At 39.1% G+C, this 19,600-nt stretch overlaps 1 protein-coding gene and 1 long non-coding RNA gene across 5 annotated transcripts in view; one reads left to right on the top strand and one right to left on the bottom strand.

Annotated features, from left to right (window-relative positions):
- Positions 1 to 242: 242 nt before the first annotated feature.
- Positions 243 to 1,379, top strand: LOC120752503 (uncharacterized). The gene is made up of 2 exons (XR_005700731.2): positions 243 to 467; positions 799 to 1,379. It is a non-coding gene; the product is annotated as an uncharacterized LOC120752503 (long non-coding RNA).
- Positions 1,380 to 2,633: 1,254 nt separating this feature from the next.
- Positions 2,634 to 19,600, bottom strand: part of USP53 (ubiquitin specific peptidase 53) — a 29,222-nt gene continuing 12,255 nt past the window's right edge. For all 4 annotated transcript variants that reach the window (XM_040063618.2, XM_040063619.2, XM_040063620.1 and 1 more), the window contains 12 exons: positions 19,200 to 19,313; positions 19,031 to 19,113; positions 18,615 to 18,720; positions 18,059 to 18,205; positions 17,380 to 17,529; positions 16,731 to 16,902; positions 15,882 to 16,031; positions 15,130 to 15,273; positions 14,023 to 14,743; positions 12,038 to 12,111; positions 7,238 to 7,349; positions 2,634 to 6,445 (listed from right to left, as the gene is read on the bottom strand). In XM_040063618.2, the coding sequence (XP_039919552.1) occupies positions 5,443 to 6,445; positions 7,238 to 7,349; positions 12,038 to 12,111; positions 14,023 to 14,743; positions 15,130 to 15,273; positions 15,882 to 16,031; positions 16,731 to 16,902; positions 17,380 to 17,529; positions 18,059 to 18,205; positions 18,615 to 18,720; positions 19,031 to 19,113; positions 19,200 to 19,313 (2,976 nt within the window). In that variant the 3' untranslated portion in view covers positions 2,634 to 5,442. The remainder of the gene's footprint in view (positions 6,446 to 7,237; positions 7,350 to 12,037; positions 12,112 to 14,022; positions 14,744 to 15,129; positions 15,274 to 15,881; positions 16,032 to 16,730; positions 16,903 to 17,379; positions 17,530 to 18,058; positions 18,206 to 18,614; positions 18,721 to 19,030; positions 19,114 to 19,199; positions 19,314 to 19,600) is intronic.

Below are 19,600 nucleotides of genomic sequence, written 5' to 3'. Positions count from 1 at the left end.
GGTGCAGCTTTGCCTGAGGCGGGAATGATGCAGCTTTGCCTGAGGCGGGAAGGGCGGAGCTTTGCCTGAGACAGGAATGGTGCAGCTTTGCCTGAGGCGGGAAGGGCGGAGCTTTGCCTGAGACAGGAATGGTGCAGCTTTGCCTGAGGCGGGAAGGGCGGGGCCGCGGCGCGTGCCCCGGAGGCGTGGCCGCGGTACGTGCGCTCCGTTCTCATTGGCGCCGCACCCGGAAGAGCCCTGGCGCCTGCGCGGTGGAGCCGCCGCAGTGCCCCTTCTCCCCGAGGAGATGGAGGCGGCGGCGCGGCGGGGGCCGCGGGTGCAGGAACGGCAGGAGCAGGACGATGGTGGGCCGGTGCTCTCACGATCCCTGTCGGGACAGTCCTACTGGCTGGACCTGTGGCTCTTCATCCTCTTCGACCTGGCGCTTTTTCTGCTTATTTACCTGCTGCCCTGAGGGCGCGGCCCAGGTGAGGAGCGGCGTTCGGGGGCGGTGCGGTCTGTCGGTCCGTGAGCCCCGACGGGCTGTGCCCCGTGGAGGGAAGGGTCCGCTTCAGGAGCGGGCCCCTGGGAGCAGCCTTGGCATTCCCACAGCCCCGCTTCAGAAGGCCTAGGGAGCACAAATGCCTCTCGGGAAACTGGAAACTAATTCCAAACCACCCCCAACTTTATTTATTTGTTTGCGAGATTTATTATCCGTTCTTCGTTCAGGAGGTGTGACTGATGCTCCTTACATGTCAGTATCTTCCGATGGGCTGTACAGCACTACGAACATAACCAGACCTTTTCTGCTCCCTGTAGGGCCATTGCCACCAAGGGAATTCTCACCTATTTCGCACCTTACGAACACAGGCGGTGGAAGAGGAGAACCATTAGTGCGGGATAAGCAGCTGGGAACATGACCCCGCTTGAGTCTCGGTGGAGGAGGCACGTTTTTATACTGTATCGTGATGGATCACTGTGATAGAGATCGTGGTGGATCACGAGTGTTACTCTTCAGGTTTTACTTGTATCCTGTTCGTGTGTCCTAAACTGTGCCTTAAAGGTCACGTACGACTGACTGTGCTTCTGTGATTAGTACCTAAAGGTTCGTTTTGCAGAAATGGAAGTACGCAGTGTTTGAATAAAATCCACTGAATGAACACCCTGCAGACTGGCTGAGAATAAAACCCAGCTCTTGTGTACACTGAAGTTCTAACTCAGACCTAACCGATGAAGCTTAGCCAGGTGTTCTACTTCCAAAAAAGTTAATCCTGATGGGTATGCTGGTTGATTTTCTGTTATACTGTCCTCTGTTTTTTCTTTCTTTACCTTCAGCAGTTACTGAGTCCTCTCAGGCTCAATATTTATATATGTATATAAACATGTCAGTATTTAACCCAGCAGCATTGTCCTGTCCTCACTTACTGATTAAGATAAATCGGTTCTGATTTCCTTGATAGAAACTGTGAAGGGGGAGCTGACAAGAGCAGCCTTGAGTCACTGGCAGATGACACATAAAGATCCCTCCTCCTCACCATCCATGGATGGCTGTAAGTAGGCAGTGACAGGTAATTAAAAGGTTTCACCATCAATCTCCTCTGTCTGACTAGAGGGAGACTTTCAAACCTGCGTTAAAAGCAGGAGTCTCTCTCAGTCTTTGGAGAAAGAAACAGAAGCTGAACACATAGGGTGAGCTTTTTGCAGGGCAGGTTTGGGGGAAGACAGTTTTCAAGCTATGGATGAAGGGGGTTCAGTTTTCTTTAGGATTTGTCCCTTGGGAATACTAATTTCTAATACTGAGAAGTACAATCCCATGCTTAGTTGAGTTTTTTTCCAGGAGTACACATTACAAAATAAATAGATTGCAGAGACTTGGAAGTGCAGAGTGGTTCAGTGTCTTCCCACACAACAAATGAAAATGGGCCAGGATGAGGATAGATAGGATTTGGGATGCAAAAATAGACAGATGCTCTTTCCTTTTATTTTTATTCAATTAAGACCATTGTGCAGTGGTTTGTTTCCTGTGTCAGATGCTGTGCCCTGTTGGCATTTATCATCTTGGCTGCTGGTCCCCGTGAGATCAGTGGTTTCTGACATTTTGACTCAAGGTGCACAGGAGCCCTGAACTGTGATTGCATTCTCCACACACCAGAACAGGGGTGCCAGTTTTTCAAAGGAGGCCATTAAAGAGACAAGTTCACTACATTCACTAGCTTTTCTTACCCCTGTCTGGCATGACAGCACAAGTGAAATCCCCAGGGAACATTGCTCCATTTCTTTTTTGATAAGGAAGACAGGTGAGATTTAAAGACTATTAAAGCTTAGAAAGTTGAATAACAAGTTATCTTCCACTAATGTAGTTTTCTCCTTCAGCCAGACCTAACATTAAAGGTTTTGCTTATCTCAAAAAACTTAAGAGCTAAGCAAGTGCAGGCTTTGCTGCACTGGGCTCCAGCTATCCCATAGGCACACGGAGCTCCTAAATACACAGATCCAGGCAAAGTTTGCTTATCCCTAGTAAAGATAGTAAGGTAGCTCATGTATCTGTCAATCACTTGTCACCAAGGCTGTGGGATTATGGTATAAAAATGGCTTTATGCATTTCATAGTTATTTAAAAAGTTCAATCTATTTAATAGCTTTATGAACGAATACTTCAGAAGATGAATTTTATTCTTCAGAAAAGGTAACTAAACCACCATCTCCACAAAAACTTTCAACCAGCAGTAGCAGCATTATCTGTCACTTTAAAAATGTAGTTCTGGAAAGCCAACTTTTTTTTTTTAAACATGGAACACAAAAAGAACAGACAACAACGATTTAAAATTTTTATCTTGATATTTTGAACAAGTAGAACTTTGCAAGTAAATAATTCTAAAGACTGAAAAATATATTAATTACAGGACTTTGTTAATATCTTTACTGTTACAAAAATCATCTAGGCTCTTATACAAATCTATAGCTGGAGGGGGACATTATAAAAAAATAAATAGGCACCCTAGGTAAGTTAAAATGAGTTATCACATTAGTTAGCAATATTACATACATACATGGAGTACAGAGTCAAATATAAAAACAAAGGTGCCTCGATTAGCAGTCTATTTAATCATGAAATACCTGGTAAACAGGGGGCACAGAGGAAGCTGCCTGCTGAGATTGTTCCAGGCTAAGCGAGGAGACTGAAGTACGCCTAAGTCACTGCAGCTGCTTTAGAAAGGAGTTTACCAGTTGTGCTTACTGGGAGGAGAGTTCATTGGTATCAGTAAGAGGCATTCATATCGCTCGTGGTACAGAAGTATCAACATTGCTATGCATGTTTAAAAATAAGTGTTCTAACATCATTCACAGTTGTTGCTGTGCTGTCCATACATAAAAATACTGTCATTTCAAATACAAGATTTTTTTTGGTTTTTTTTCAAAACATTTTACAAATTATACATTATTTACAAATTCCAATATTCTTTGTTTTTACACAGGTTATTAGAGGACAGTTGTACTTAACTGGCTATGTATATTATGTAACATGGCTAGAGGAACTAGAAAAGTTGAATTTACAGATTCTGAAATCTCTCTTAAAAATATTACAATAGGAATCACCCAAGTTCTTACATTTTTAGTGTTCTTCTGTATTTGACTGATTTTCTTACAAAAGGATCAGTGTTTAAGTTGCTGTTTACTAGCAGCCATACATGAACATGCATATTATTTTCACTATAAATTCTAGAATTCTTTTTTTTTCCCCAAGTGCTACAAGGAATTTTGATCAAGAATTTTGATAAAGAAGGTTAATCTGAGATACCTGGTTTGTTGCATATATAATGTTCCAGTTCTAATGCAAAGGTACATGTTATTTAAAAGAAAAAAAAAAAACAACTTGCCACAGAATAACCAAAACTACTGTTTAAATGTTTAATTAAACATTTGGATAATTGTGTTAAGCAGTTGCCATCATTTGGCTGAAGCACTAAAACACATGTACATAAGGTTATAAACATGAAAAAAAGCCTTTCTGACTAACAGTACAAGTGTTTGTTATGCATATTTAACCTTCTTGATTATTTTCATAACAAAAGGCATTGATGTTTAGGTGTAATCAGCAGCATCCCAAGTTAACGCTCTAATGAGAATAAGGGAAAAATTTTGCCTTTTTGAGTTGTGTCAGGCTTTGCTGATGCTGCCTCAGCACTTGCTAGATGGTTCTGTGCACTGATTTAACTAACCAAATAAAAGCCAAAGAAACCTTGCTCCTTGTCACTGAGATAAGTCAGGTTAACAAAAGACAAGGTAAATTCCAGAGCTGCCAAAACTGGAGACAGTGACAGAGCGGAGAAAGAGGAACTTCTTCTTTCCATGCCCCTGTAGGCACCAGTCTGGCTGCATGTTCACCCTGATCTGCTAATGTAGACATATCCCTGTGTAGGACTGTTCCAAATGGGAAAACATGTTAGTAAAAACAACAACAACAAAATGAAATGTGTGATCCCCATGAACCAAAATGTCAAGCTGGAAAAAAAAAGGGGAGTTTAATAAATAGCAGCATTGACTTTGCATGCAATTGTAGACTAAGTAAGAACTGAACATAAGTAGGAATTCCTTCTAAAATGTTAGAAGATCATTTATAGTTCTGTAACTATGAAAGATTAATTTCCGTATTTAAAATTAGCATCCTATTCTGTTATACTGGTTTGGAACTTAGGAAGTCTAATTTAATAAGTACACAGCTTAAAGAGTGAACAGATCTGATAAATGTGTTTAAAAATGTAAACTAACAGAGACAGGGTATTAATAGGAAAGTATTACTGCAGTGTATTTCAATTCCCTTTGAAAGTCCCATTTAACACTTGCAAACCAAAATGGTTTTTAAAGAATTATTATTAAGGCTTTTCAAATAAAAAATAATTCCTCTGGGTAAACTTGCATTAAAGACACTTAAAGGTTTGTGAAAGCACAGACTCTGAGAGACAGCAGTTGAAAAAAACCATGTCACCTCCTGCTACCTCTGAGACAAATACTGCTCTGTTACAACAACACGTACTGCATTAGTTGTGGTAGCATGCTTATCCCTTTTGTTAGTCTAAGAACAGAGTGACCACAGTCTGAAGGAACACTTCTTACACTGCAGCTAACCAGAGCTTACAGAATCAGTAACATCCAGCCGATCCCACTGCTGCAAGGTGGGCACACCCCAAGGGACCACATGGAATACAAAGTGAAGAAAAGCTGAGTAACAGAGGTAAGCATTAAGGCAACTAGAGTAACAAATCAAAGAACCACAAGTTTAGCACCTCTTCTCCTCTGCTGGCCTCTATTTGCATAATTGTTTGAACAGTCACAACTCCCAAGCAAGTACAGTCAGCTAGGTACCTGGTTACCACATGCACACACACAGAGATTCGAGGTTGTGCCCCTTTACAGACTACATGAAATGCCCAAGTTAGATCCAGCTGCGGGTTTCCTGAAGAACCTATCGACTGCAGTGTATTCCTTCTGCATTTGCCTTGTACCTCTGTTCGGGGGTGGGATGCCTGGGCTCCAGAGTGGCAGGGTATGTGGCATTCAGATCTTCTCCACCTGCTGGAGGATGCTTCTCCTTGTGGAAGCTTCCACTTTCTGTGAAATACAGCTTGGGCCTCTGGTGGTACTTCAGCCTGTAGGTGTCAGTCATGCAGCTGTCTACTGAGAAGTAGGTGGTTAGGGACATGCTGTCGTTCCCATCCACATAGCCAGGGCTGGGTCCTGTGTGATGAGATCCTTTCTTCAACGTGTTTTCAGACACAGTCCAGAACTCATTAACTGATAAGCGAGGTGGAGAATCCGGTTTATGAACAAACACTTCGTTCCCTGGAAAGGGCTCTTTAAGCCTTTGTTCAGCTGGGACTGCACTTCCTTCTGATGCAGATTTTGAAGGTGCACCTGTTTGCCTTAAAGGGCTATTTTGCAACGCTTCCGTTGATTTTAGATCTGCAACCGAGTTATTCTCTGATCCTGCCAAAGTGCTCAGAGCATATTTCTTTGGAGGTAAGGGGGGAGGAATGTTCTGGTACACGGCTTCAGGCACCCAGAGGGGATCCACCCTCCGGAGCAGGTGTCCGGCATGCTCGCTGGAAGGGGCGGGCAGCACTGCCAGCCTTTCCAGCACGTTCTGGGGCGCACAGGGCACCAGCCCTAACTTGGGACCCAGAGTGTGATGGGACACATTTCTTGTGTGATTGGACTGCAGCTGGGCAGGGAGGGGAAGGTCGCTGTGGATTGGCTTCCTGCCACAGGCGTTGTCTGGGAAGGGGTGGGACGCACTGTCTACACAGTACAGGGGCACGTTCACCTTCTCAAACCTGTCTGCGTGAAGCCACTCGGAAGAGTTCAGCTCATCTGCCCTGTTCCTGCTGTCTGATTTCACAATCTCCTTGACAACTGGCTGGAGAGCTGATGATGGGAACATTTTCCTGTTGGCCTCAGGCATTTCAGCTCTGAAATACAAAACCATGCAGGATATGAGTATCCATAAAAACATATGAAAAGGCTCAGATAACAGGGATGTTTTCAAACACAACCTTGGTAAACTGCTGAAATATTCAAATTGACAAGAGAATTAGGATCTGTTCAATAGGATACAGCCCTTGGAGTTCATGCTGTATTAAATTACTCCAGCATTTCTTTCATTTGAAATGTAAATGTGCCCCAAGAAGGTAAGATAAATTCCTTCAACATTCAGTACTATGTCAAATATGACCTCTCCTCTCTTCTAAACATCCTTGTGACTCTGATACATCCATTTTTCAAATACTGGATGCTACTTTAAGTTGCTAATTTTGTATTTAGATTCTTGATTTTTAGAAGATACTGAGCACTTGAGAGTCCATATTAGAAACAAGAAGATACAGCAGTAGCTTCTAAACACAAATTAACTTTTCCCTCCCTTCCAGACAAACTTTTCAAAGCTTTATGGGGTGACTGCACTAACCACAGATTTCAGATTTGTTAATCACTGCATGTTGCATATAATTCCAAACAGGAAAACGTTAAATCCTTCTGTTTCTCATAAGATGGTTTCAAACCATCTAAGCTATTTGGTGACATTGTCAGCATCAAAATTAAAGACAGAGAGAATTTAGACCCATCAATCATGCAAGATTCAAAAGGAATTGCCTGTCAAAAATATTGAGTGGCTTAACTCATCAGTGCTTAATATTGATCACTGTAACTTAACAGAAATCAGTATTTCTTAAACTATTACAGAGGAATGTGCCAGTACTGGTTACCTCTTTACTGGAGGACTGGGCACCTGCAAATGTGATTCTGTTGGGAAATCAAGATGAGGATGAGGTCTGTAGTTAACTTCAGAAGTGATCTGGTCTTTCCTCAAATCTGGGGCTAGAAAAGAAAATATTTCAAAATTAACAGATATACAAGCCAATTCCTTCTTTGTAATTCCTCAGACTACAGAAACAAACAAAACAACAGGACAATCTATCTCAAGATTTGAGATTAATCAAAAAACTTATTATGAAGATAATCTGTCACGGAAGGTCAGATCTTGGAATCTGGAGAAAATTTTCTGCATTTTCTTGTTACCAGAAAATAGGTAATTATCACAATTTTGAAGTCCTGTAGACATCATATTAAGATCACCTTAATATTTAGTCTGGCTAAAAGCACATTTTCAAATGAAGCTTTTCTTAAAAGGGTGTTCATTCAAACATCCAAAGTCATTTAAATTACAAGATAAGAACCATGACTTCTAAAAATTCCTTTTGTGATACAATAATTAAATTGAATGACCACGGCAGAGGTTGGGGGTTGTTTAGGTTGTTCTGTTGTTTGTGGGTTTTAACAACTCAAACCCTAGAGCAGACTGTAAGACTCACAGAGACACTGGGCAGACAAAGGGCACTGTCACCCATGTGCCCAAACACACAGCACTGAGTGCCTGGGCCAGCACTGCTGCACTCCCCCTCCTGCAGCTCCTTTTATTCCCAGGCAAAGAATCATTCCCTGAAAACACACAAGTTGTGAACAAGGCGGCTCCTAGTGAGCAGGAAATAAAGGAAGCATTGAAGTTTGTGTCAACACCACACAGAATAAAACACTCACTTGGCAAGTGAGAAGCAGCAGTCTATTTGTTTAGAGATTGGTACTCCAGGTCTGCCTAGTGCCATGATTATCAGTCCTAGCCCATTAATATCAGTCACCTGCTCTGAAGCCACTCAAAGGACTGGCTTCTTATTTTTATCATTATTACTATTAATACAATGGCATATTTTGTCTATGTACAGACTAGACTCATAACTGCTATGCCTATTTCACTTGTTATTTCCCTAAGTTTAACTATTTAAAGTTTTGGAACTTTAGACTCATGAACATATGAGCCAAAACCCCAACAACAGAGCAGAACTAAACTGAAAACTGTGAGTGTTGCTGTTTGGTGAGACTCGCTTTGAGGGTCAGTATCTACCCTATCTTTAGGTAACGTGGGACTAAAGTCATGAAATCTTTGACCAGGAACACAGGTAGTAGAGGCTAAAAAAAAAAAAAAAAAAAAAAAAAGTCACAATAAGCAATACTACAACCTTAGAAATAATATTTATGGGAAATATTCTTACTGGATTAGCCCATGCAAGGGACAAGTAGTTAACCTGAGAGTTCCAAACCACGTGTGTGCCACGGAGCTGCATAACAGTGAGATAACTAGCACTGAGGTAATATTTCACCTAGAAACATTCCATTCCACTGCAGGCTGGGATGGTTTTCAGTGCGAGCCCAGCTCCCAGGACAGTGCCGCAGGCGGCCGAGAGACGGCAGCAGAGGCCAGCGAGCGACTCCCTCGGGCACTTCCATCCGCGTCAGGTGCTTTGTGCCCGCAGAATTCCAGCCAACTTAAAAATAGATGTGTTATTTTCCCTTCTGCTGACAGGACAGCCATGCACGGTTATAACCAGCCGTCAGCTCGACTGGGAATTTTGGCTCTCTGCGTTCTCTGCAAGCCTAAATATGGGACACACAAGCCCTGCTCAGCTGGAGCCCGGCACACTTATCAATAGGTCATTAAGAGCTGAGCAATAAATGAAAGGTAATTGGCCTGCTTTTATGATTTACAGACATCTATTTTCACATCTGGATAGTCAATCCAGATTTTCAAGAGATTAACATCCATTCTACAGGTAGGACAAAGCCCATAGGTAGGACAGACAAGGTCTTGTCTTGTCTCTCCATTTACACAGACGGAATACGTGCAAAAATCTGCCAAGTCCAGCTTCTGTGGGGAAAAAATCCCAAAAGAAAATAAATACAAAAACCTCCAACAAAAACTCAACTCCACATTAAATTCAACTTAGCTGCAAATTTCCTGGATTTTTTTAAAATATTTTTTAAGTTGTCAATTAAAAAACCCAATGACAAAGTGTAATAGTTATTGTAACAAATCTTGTAGCAAATTCCTCTCTCTTAGCCTAGACATTTTCTGTATTCAGTTGAAATTACAGGCAAACTTATTGGAAGTTTTGAAAATGTGGAATGACAACAACCTCTCAGTCAAGGAAGTAACCATGTTATAACTTGTCCAAAATGGAGTATCATTCCTGAAATACAGTGACCAATCTTCTTAAAAAAAAAAAAAAAAAAAATTATATTCTAGAAGCTTTACTTTTGGAGCAACATTCAGTTGCAAAACCTTTCATAAGTATCTTTATTTTATCATTTAAAGATACTCCAGTGAAGCATTTATTTGTTTCTCTTTCATGGTAAATAAACTAGATAGCTACAAGCTTTAATTCTCTACTCATTTATTTAAACTTGACGTTAATGCACATTGACTGCACCATAAGGGTAAGAACTGGATTTCCTTAAAAGCAGTTGCATGTTTTAAATTATTACTATGAATGTACAGTTTTCCTAAGCATATGAGTTGTCTTTTTCAGAGTTATGGTTGGTTTGTGGTTTTCTGAAGTGATACGTAAGCAAAGGCAATTTGGATTCTTCTTCACACACTAACCAGATCTTCAGAATGATTCTAGATTTCAGTTTGAGTTGTCTCATGCTATTGAGCTGAACAGTGGGAGAACCATTAAAAAACAATAGGAAAACCATCAAAATTAGTAATCTTTCTTTAACTTGCAGAACATGAGGTTGGAAACTTTGCCTTCGCATTGCTCATGTCTCAATTTCTTTATACTCAAAAAAATTTTGCCTCCTCAGCTTATCAAGTTCAAACTCCAGAAACACAAAGAGATTAACGTTAATCATGGATACTACATCTGCTTACTCAATATTTACATTTTCCTGCCAAAATCTGACCACACAGTTTAGGGATTGGCCTTGTGGGACCTTTGCTTCAGTACTAGTTATCCACTGCTTACTGCCCATGAAAGGAGCAGCCATTTGCTCTCCCAATCACTGTGTGAGCCAGTGTTTCTATCTTTATAAAGTTCTGACAATAAGTTTATTTTTGTAAGTCGGGACAGAATTCTTCAAGTGCTGAACAGCAGCCTCATTCAGCTCCAATAAAGCACAAGGAGCTGGTAAAGCACAGTTATACAAACGGTGGGCATAATTAGAAGTCTAACATTATTTCCATAAGAAGTTTTCCACACAAAAAAAACCACTCAGACATTTTTTCAGAGTTGCCATGAGAGCCTAACAAAGATTTCTTACATTCCATTCCCCTCTCAGAAAGGACTGGGCATTTGTTTTTAAAAGTCCTGTTTTCTGGGAGTCTGTCTAGTATTTACCTACCAATCCACATCTCGTTCGTAATATTCAGAAATTGAACACAAGGTAATACAACGGATGCCTGTAAATGAGTGCTGTTGTCCTTGCTAAAGGTGTCCTGACACGCTTTCTGACAACCCAAAAACCGAGTCTAAATAAATCTTTAACCCCAAACACATGTAAAATTATCAAATTCTTCAGATCTCTTTTTGGTCCATTGATCACTTCCATTAGAAGTGTTATTTTCCAAAATGGAGCTAAATACATGCATTTTTTACAAGAAGCTATTTAATAATTAGTTACTGAATTAGAATAACTAAATAGCTGGGATCCTATCATCAATTTCTTTATGATATCTTGGAGGATCATGTGGAACCACACATTTTTTAAAGAAAATGTAGGATGTATATTGAAAGCTTTAAGTATTCTTATGTACTCTCTAGAGAACAGTCCATTGCTTTAACCCACTCATTTTTCATGCCTAAAGAGTATTTTCAGTATTTTTCACTGGTGGTTTTTTTCCCTTTTTCCTATCCAACTGTGTTTGATAAGAATGGTATAGTACAGAACTAAAGCAGAATAAATCTCATGCAAAACCAGATCTTTGCATTTCATGCTACACATTTTTGTTGTTTTGGGTGGATTTTTATTTGCGGGAGAGGGGGGGTGGTATGGATTGTTTGTTTGGTTTGGTGGTGGTGGGTTTTTGTTTGTTTTGTGTTGTCAAAATAAGCAAAGATCAAATTAGCTCTCTTTGTGCACCAAATTAGAATAAGGACAGAAAAGGTATAAGTGGTATGGCAACACCTCCACTCCCACTTTAAGTCCTAGGAGAAACTATACTATACATTATTTGAAAAGAAGTATGATATCTATAAAAATCAAATGTTTCCTGAGGAAGTGGCCTAATATTTATTGCCCCTCTTTGTACAAGCACCCTCCCATTGTTTCAGCAATGGCAGATAACGATTTTGGCTGGCCTCAGATTGACCTATAATATTTATATGCCAAGGCATTTATCAACTTTATAAAACCCCAGCAGACATATTAGTATGTAAAAGGAAGTAAACTTCCTTATTACAAATGTTTCTTCCTGATACTGCTTTCATATCTAGGAGGAAAACAAATGGTGCCACAGTCCACCCAGCCATTAAAAAAAAAAAAAAAAAAAAAAAATCTTGCTTAGTATTCACCAAAAAATAAAGCTTTTGGGGAAACCACAGGGAGTAAAAACCAAAATACCATGTCATCTCTGTTACGGTTTTTTGGGGTTTGGGGCTAAGAGGAAGAGAAATTCTGGTATATCTACAATGGTTTTTGAAAACTTTATTTTTATATGGGTTCTTAGTTCTTACCATGGAGGCTTCTGTTCTGCTGGGGTACTGAATGCACCACACCGTCAGCTTTTTTGGTTGGCAAGTTCTGTTCACTGTAAAAGAGGCATATAAGTGATCACAGCACTGAAACTGTTGAACAGACAATACTGGTCATCTAATCCAATTTATTTGTAGGTATCAATATCTTAAGTGTAACCAACATTCCATTTGGTCCATCTTCCTAGTCTGATAATTTGCTATTCATTAATTCTTTGTTTTGATAACAAATATTATTCTAAGTTGTGATTGCTACTTGATATCTCATTAATAGGGATTTTCATTTTTTTTTTCCCCCTCAAAATGGAATAAAACTGGAAGATCACAGCTACAAACCCAAAAAGAGAGGAAAAAAATATCAGAGGATTTACTAAATCTTGCTGGTTTAGATAAGCAGGAAACATGCATTATTAATCCAGATAGGGAGCTGACAAATACCCTTCCAACTTCTACCTTCTACAAGAATAAGGCAGGGAAGAAGATACTCAGAGGCAAAAGTTCAATTTAAAAAAAAAAAAAAACCAAAAACTGTTATTGAAAGGGCAGGAAAACAAGACAAACACTGAAAGAAACATGAAGAATAGAGTTAAAAACAAAACAGTATTTTTTTCCACTTTCTAAAAGAACTTTCATATAAATAATTTGTATTTTGGGGGGGTTATGAGACGGAGTCTGAAAAAGGAACTAGTAGGTACAGCCAGACAATTGAAATTACCAGTCATATAAAGCACTTCTGGAAGTCCCAGGAAGTCAGTTTTTCTTTCTGTATCTGACAAATGTTTAAGCAAAAATGCAAGCAGCTTCTTAATGAAATACACTGATTGAAATTTATCGTATTCTCTCTCACAAAATGACACATTTGGGAGCCCCATTGCCTCTTGGGCATGCTTTAAAATTAGACAGTTTCAACTATGCAAAATCACTGTTTGAGGCACCCATCAAACACTGAAAATACAACCATGAGCTGGAGTGGCTTCATACATGTCATTAACCAATAAAAGCCCATCAGGTTTTTGCATAGTGGGATTTTGTACAGTTTGGTGGGAGAGAAAGAGTGGGACAAAGGGGAGAAAGGTCAAGGCCCTTTCCTGTCCTGGTATTTGCCATTCTCTTTTCCTGTGAAATAAGTTGCCATGAAAATATATGTCTGAAAACTTGCTTGGATCTAGCAAATTAGATCAATCAAAGAGACTAGGCTTGGGCTCCCAACTGCGCTCTTCCATTTTATGGATAGAAACAAGATTTGAAAGAAGAATTAATGGGTTTTAGAAGGATCTACATTCCACACACAGTGTGTGATACACAATGCTGAAAACTGCATGTGGAAGGATTATAACTTTCTATTTCAAGCATCACATAAATTTAAGTTGGAATGGACCTCTTCAGATCATCAAGTCCAACCAGATTGAGCAATTTTACACTTTTCAGCAAATACTTATTTCAGGCAGGTCAATGAATTACCAAGTGATCAATATGTATCTGAGGTGATACAGAAAACTGAATTTCTGCACTGTGACTGGTAACAGCACCCAAGATTCACCTACTGCAATTCCCATCTCCTTGTCAGGGCCTGTACCAATGTTACAGGTGTGATTAACATGGACACAGTATTTTTCCATTACAGCTGGAAAGTTACACACAGTCAAAAAATCTTGTAAGTAAAGAAGTGTAGCAATTACTACAAATGAACACACCCTGCCCCTCAGCAGGGCTCAGCAGTTCTGGCTCAGTGTGTTGATAACTGGCTCAGTGCCTCCCAAAGAGAACCAGAGTGAAGGTAAATTGAACACTTAATTGCCCACACCCTCATTTCTAGATACACTTTAGCTTTTCACAATGCCTGACTTCAAGCAAGTTTCAAGGCATGTTTTCCTGGGTGGTTCTAGTTTTGAAGAACACATAAATGTTAGAACAGGTTATTTTTCCATAAATACAAACTATGCAAGCTCTAAGAACAATAGCATTACCTGCAGGAAGTACTTTCTTTCACATTCTTGGCATCTGCTGTGTTGATTCCTTCAATAACAGGGGAGTCTGGATTTGCAGATCCATTGCTGATATGGTCACTGCTTTCATACCCAGATTCTGTCCTCTGAATTTGCCAGTTATCACCATGGATTTTTCTCTCTGTAAATCCTTTGCTTTTTTCAGCATTCCCTTTTCCCTCAGAATCCAGTGAACTTCGACTTCCTGTATCCTGTTTTGTCTCATCTTCATATATAGTCATTAAACACTTCTGCATTTGGTTCTCCTTTGGCCAGTGGTTAAAGCCCCGCTCCTTTTCATGCTTAGATTTACTGCTCAGGTTTACTTTGTGCTTTGGGCTGTGCTGTTTTTTCTCAGTCTCACTGAAAATGCTGTCTACATTCAGTGTCTCTCGCATTGGTTTCCAACCTTTACTCCTGCTCCTTCCTTTGTCCCTGGAGTCTTGACTGGTGTCCGTGTCGTAGCCAGTGATGCCATTGGTCCGTGTCCTTGTCACTGGTTTCTCCCCAGCAGGAAAAGGTTCTGTTTTGTTTGATGCAAGCACGTGTGCAGAAAGCTTTGCCTGGTGAGGTGCTTGGTTGTCGTGCTTGTAGGGGCCCCTTCCCTGGCTGCCATAGATCCGCTGATCCACGCAGTGCCTCAGTCCATTCCTAACCGGAGGAGACCCTGACTTCACACTGGAACGGTCTTCCCCAATCAAGTCTTTCAAGAACAAAAAGGAAAAAAAGTTCCATTACAGTTCCCATTAATATTTCATAGAATGATTTGTGTTGGAATGGACCTTAATGATCATCAAAGTTCCAGCTGCCCTGCCACAGGCAGGAACACCTTCCACCAGACCACATTGCTCAGAGCCCCATCCAACCTGGCCTTGAACATTTCCAGGATGGAAGCAGTCATTTAACTGATGCTGTTTAATGTTTCTTACAGTATCTCTACAAATCTAGTATGTATTTCAGAATACTGAAAACTGGGAAAGCCTAATCTTACAGTGTGATCTCTTAAAAGGAGAAAAAATCTGAATAAGCAGCATTGATGTGGAAAGTTGTTTAATCCATTGATTCTCTGGTTATATTTTTTAAATGTACCTCTTTGTCTCCCAGACTCTTTCCTTGGTCCTCTGTCTGCATCTTTCCGTAAAGACGTGAAGTTTTTCATGTCAGCAGCTTTCTGGGCACACTCTCTGGATAAATCCTTGAGCCTGTCCTTTTGTTCTGTGTATCCTAACTTGGCTGCAAAAAATACCTCCAAAGTAATTCATCACCAAAACACACAAACACATTTATGGACAGTAAGATTTAGTTTTTACTGTTAGAACTATTTCAACTGACTAATGAATTATTAAGAACATGAGATTTCTTTCCAACCGTAAGATCAAGTCCATTAACATACAGGACAAAAATAATGCTGATATCACAGTATTGCTGGGGAAAATTGTTCCTCAAGAAGCCGGTGACCCACAGAGCCACACCTCAGCCTCAGGTCACTAATGTACCTTTTAATCAGCAACGCCATTGGAAAGCTTGATAGTGTTTGAGAAATGGAACAAGGCCTGAAGAGCCACTTCAGTTAAAGAATAACAAGGGTTATTATTTTAAATATTCTGCATTTACATCTCTCTCTGGAAAAGTTAACATTCCACGGCAGATACTCAGATATTACTTAAATATCAAATAAATCTTTGAACAACTGAGTCAATGATGGAATATTTTTCCCTTAGAAATAATTCTAGTCCTGAGGTTAGAACCCACCTGAAAAGCTATCAACTGAAATATTTCAAAATAAGAAATATAAGAAATATCTGGTTTGGTTTTTTGGGGGGGAAGTAGGGGATACATACCTGGACCTCTACCACCACTTGCTTGAATATGGCTTCTACTGAATACTGGATTATCTGGCTGAATTTTTTTATTACTCCTTTGATTAGTAGATTCTCCAATTCCATTCTCTTTCACATGGTCTGATTTAGCAGCAGAATGCTTTTCAAATCCTGTCAAACAACATATTTATCTTTAGAAATAAAAGGCTTCCTAATTTAAATTTCCAACATCTAAATTAAAAAAAAAAAAAAAAAAAAAACCACAACAACAACAAAAAAAAAAAAAAAAAAAAAAAAAAACCACACAACAACACCACTTTTAAATTGTAGATTAAGAAGCCAGAAGAGAAACATCACCAAAAACCACACTACATATTTCAATATACTAGGCAATAAGATTCTGTAATATTTTATATGCTGCCATATTTATTGTGGTAACCTGCAGTGAAACAGGGTCCTCAGTTCTTTGCTCCTTGAAGCAATCTATGTTCTATTGCTACACATAATGTGAAGAATAGCATGTCAAATTCAATTTGCCTTTTATTTAAGTTCCTTGTAAATTATGCTTAGCATTAAATTAAAAAAGCCAACCTGAGACAGCAGTAAATTCCAGAACCAGAAGACTGGATTCATTTTCCTATCACCCATTAGTCTCAATTTGTATCCCCTTATTAACAGGTCTGAGTATACATATATATTCATCTCTTTTAATTAATATATATTAATCCCTTTTCTTTTGAGACTCTTTAGATAATGATTGATAGAAATATTTTAGAACAAAGCAGCCAATCCATTTTTTTCTCCTTTATAATCCCCACTTCAGAAATATAGCTGATACTGTTATTAAAAAAATAAGATACATCTAGTTACCCAGGTCTTCCCCATTTTCTCCTGCTGCCTTGCATTGAGACCAGTGAATAATCTGCTTTGGTGCATCTTCTGGAGACACAGCTGTGCCATCTGGGTTAGCATAAAATAGCAGCAATGGCTGGAAGTGACACCGAATGCACCTGGACACCACGTCTTTCCATTTTGTTCCAATCTAAGAAAAAAACAGCAAAACAAAACACCAAAACTTTATCAACAGTGCTGAACACAAATATGGAAGGAGTAATTCATTAAGCAAGAGGCACCAAATACCTAATTTCAAATGTACATGAGGATACAACTTTTTAGCACTGGGGTTTACATAAATTGCAGCGAAAAGATATAATTACTATTGTATGGGCTAAAAATCAGAACATAATCTCTATGGACACAGCTGCCAGTATCTTCTTTTTCATTAAAAAAAGGTACAAATTCAACAACAGACAAGTGCACGAACATTCTGAAACGTTCAGCATTTGTAAGGCACAACCATAAAGCAGTGAAATCAATTCTAAAGGTCATTTAAAAAAATTACTTATAACACTGAATGTTTGTTAAAATAAGAGTTGTTTGGCTTTCTTCAACACTGGTGTCAGAAGAACACTCTCCAAAAAAGACCCCCAAATTTGGTAGGAGTAGAGCCAATACTTACTTCTTTTACATTAGCATCATCAAAGAGCACCCATTTGCAGCTCTTGGTGTGAAAGGCAAAGGCACAGTAATGTCGGCTCGTGTAGCAAATCATTCCCACGAGAAAAAGCTCGCTGTTTTTGGCATTTTCATCTGTAACCCTATAAAACAGCTGTAAAAATGATTACATGTTTTAAAACGTGTAAAACACAGCCTGAATTTCCTGACCTACTGCTGGCATTTCACCAAGGCAACTGGTATTTAATGTCCTGTTGTATTATACAATTTTTCCTGAGCATAAATACTGATTTTTGCACTTACTACATCCATTTTGACTTTTTTTTTTTGTTTTTTTTAATATTTGAAAAAATATTAACGCTCTGGAATAATTCCACAAATTTCAAACTGAAAATGATATTCCTAGATTTTCAGCTAGGATGCCTCCAAGATTAATTGTACTTAGGGACAAAACTCTACCAACAGGACTTTCCTCTCGCAGAAACTACATCAAGCAGCACATTATAAATAACTCTAAAAGTAGACAAACTTCATGTAAATATATAAACTTTACGTAAAGTTAAGTCATGCTTCCAAAAAAATACATATGACTATTTCTATTGTTTAATACATTCACACATACATAAAATAAAAATTAAAATTAAATTCTAGAAAAAGCAAAGAGCAAGTCTTAGGTCAGATACCCCCGGAAGATAAAGTTGCGTTGCCAGGTTCCGCATAACCTCCTCTGTCAGATCAGAGTGTTCTGAATCCCAGACTAAACCAATGGTGACAATCTCAGGACAATTCATAAGAACACGACGAATTTTTATTTTTTGACCACAATTACTCTAGAAAAAAGGAAACAAAAAGCATGATGGGAAGGAAAATGAAAGTGTTTAAAAATTGGAATTGCCAAGGTGAGTCACTACACAAGAATTAATTCAACAAAACAGCCCTGCAATGTCTTTAATTCCAAAATGTAGTTATGGTATTTGTTTCTAACAATTTAAGGATAACATTCTTCATCATAAAAACACTTTGATGAAGACTATAGCTTAACTTAACCTTAAAACAGAAATCTCTATAACTGGAACAACACAACCTAAGCGTAAGAGCTTTATTTATCCCAAGATGACTGCTCTGAAGCAGCAACACAGCACATAACCCTGCTCTGAGAGGAATACTTCTAGCTTGATTTAATATCCTAAAAAGCCCTCCCTTGTATCCCAAAGTAATGCAACATTTTTGTTTACTTACAGGACACTTTCTGTAGTCATCAGCAGTATTTGCTGCCTGCAGCAATTCCGCAAACATTTCCGGCTTGAGACGTTCGTGCCTTTCCATCATTTTTTCTACTTCATTACTGCAAAACATAAATTACATCAACTATGGCTCTCCCTTCTAAAGAGTAACAGATTTCAGTTAATTGTATTGTATAACTAAAAAAGAAAACACACAGTGGTAAACAGTAGCAGTACAAAAATTTTGGCAACCCCTCTCTAGATCTTGTTTTTGAAATCCAAATGTTATTTTTGAACAGTATCTCAAAAACATGTTGCAACAAAAAAAATACACATTAATTTTTAACACTTAAAAGCCTTTCTCTGGCATGCTTTGCATATTATTAGAAGGGTGTATATAGAAAAATGAGTAACAAGAATAAAAGCTCTTACCACAGGGCTGTGGTGGAAATGTAGCGCACAAATTCCGTAAAAGGCAATGGATCTGATGATGCTCCACAACTGCGACACACACACTATAAAAATAAAAACACTTTTGTTTTTATTTACGCAGGAAAGAGAAAACAAGGTATTTCCTAAACCAATCAAATGAAGGTCTGACCTGCTCATACAGCGTCATAGCAAACTTCTGGTGAGAAATACAGGATTTTGAAGTGCACATATCTGTTTCACTGTTTGGCACTAAGTGGAAATGAATCCTCTCGAGGATATTTTCCTGAAAATAAATAATAATATAAATGTAAACTGAACTGATGAAGTCAGAACACATGAAGAACATTATAATTTAGTACTCCAACTATGCCTCTTGCCTCCAAAATACTATGGCAGCAATGAGTTTGCCCCCTGAATCGGCAAGGCCATTTTTTCCTTTTGCCAAAAATACCAGAGGTAACTGGAAGAAGTGAATCTATTCAGGTAGATCAGACAGATGATTAGTTCAGGAGTCCAAATGCATTTTGAACAGATGGAGCAGTAATAAGAGGCTCTCTCTCATGACTGCAA

This window comes from Hirundo rustica, chromosome 5 (assembly GCF_015227805.2).
Source record: "Hirundo rustica isolate bHirRus1 chromosome 5, bHirRus1.pri.v3, whole genome shotgun sequence".
NCBI classification, from domain to species: domain Eukaryota; kingdom Metazoa; phylum Chordata; class Aves; order Passeriformes; family Hirundinidae; genus Hirundo; species Hirundo rustica.
The sequence above is the reverse complement of the archived record's forward strand: the minus strand, read 5'-3'. Positions and strand labels throughout refer to the sequence as shown.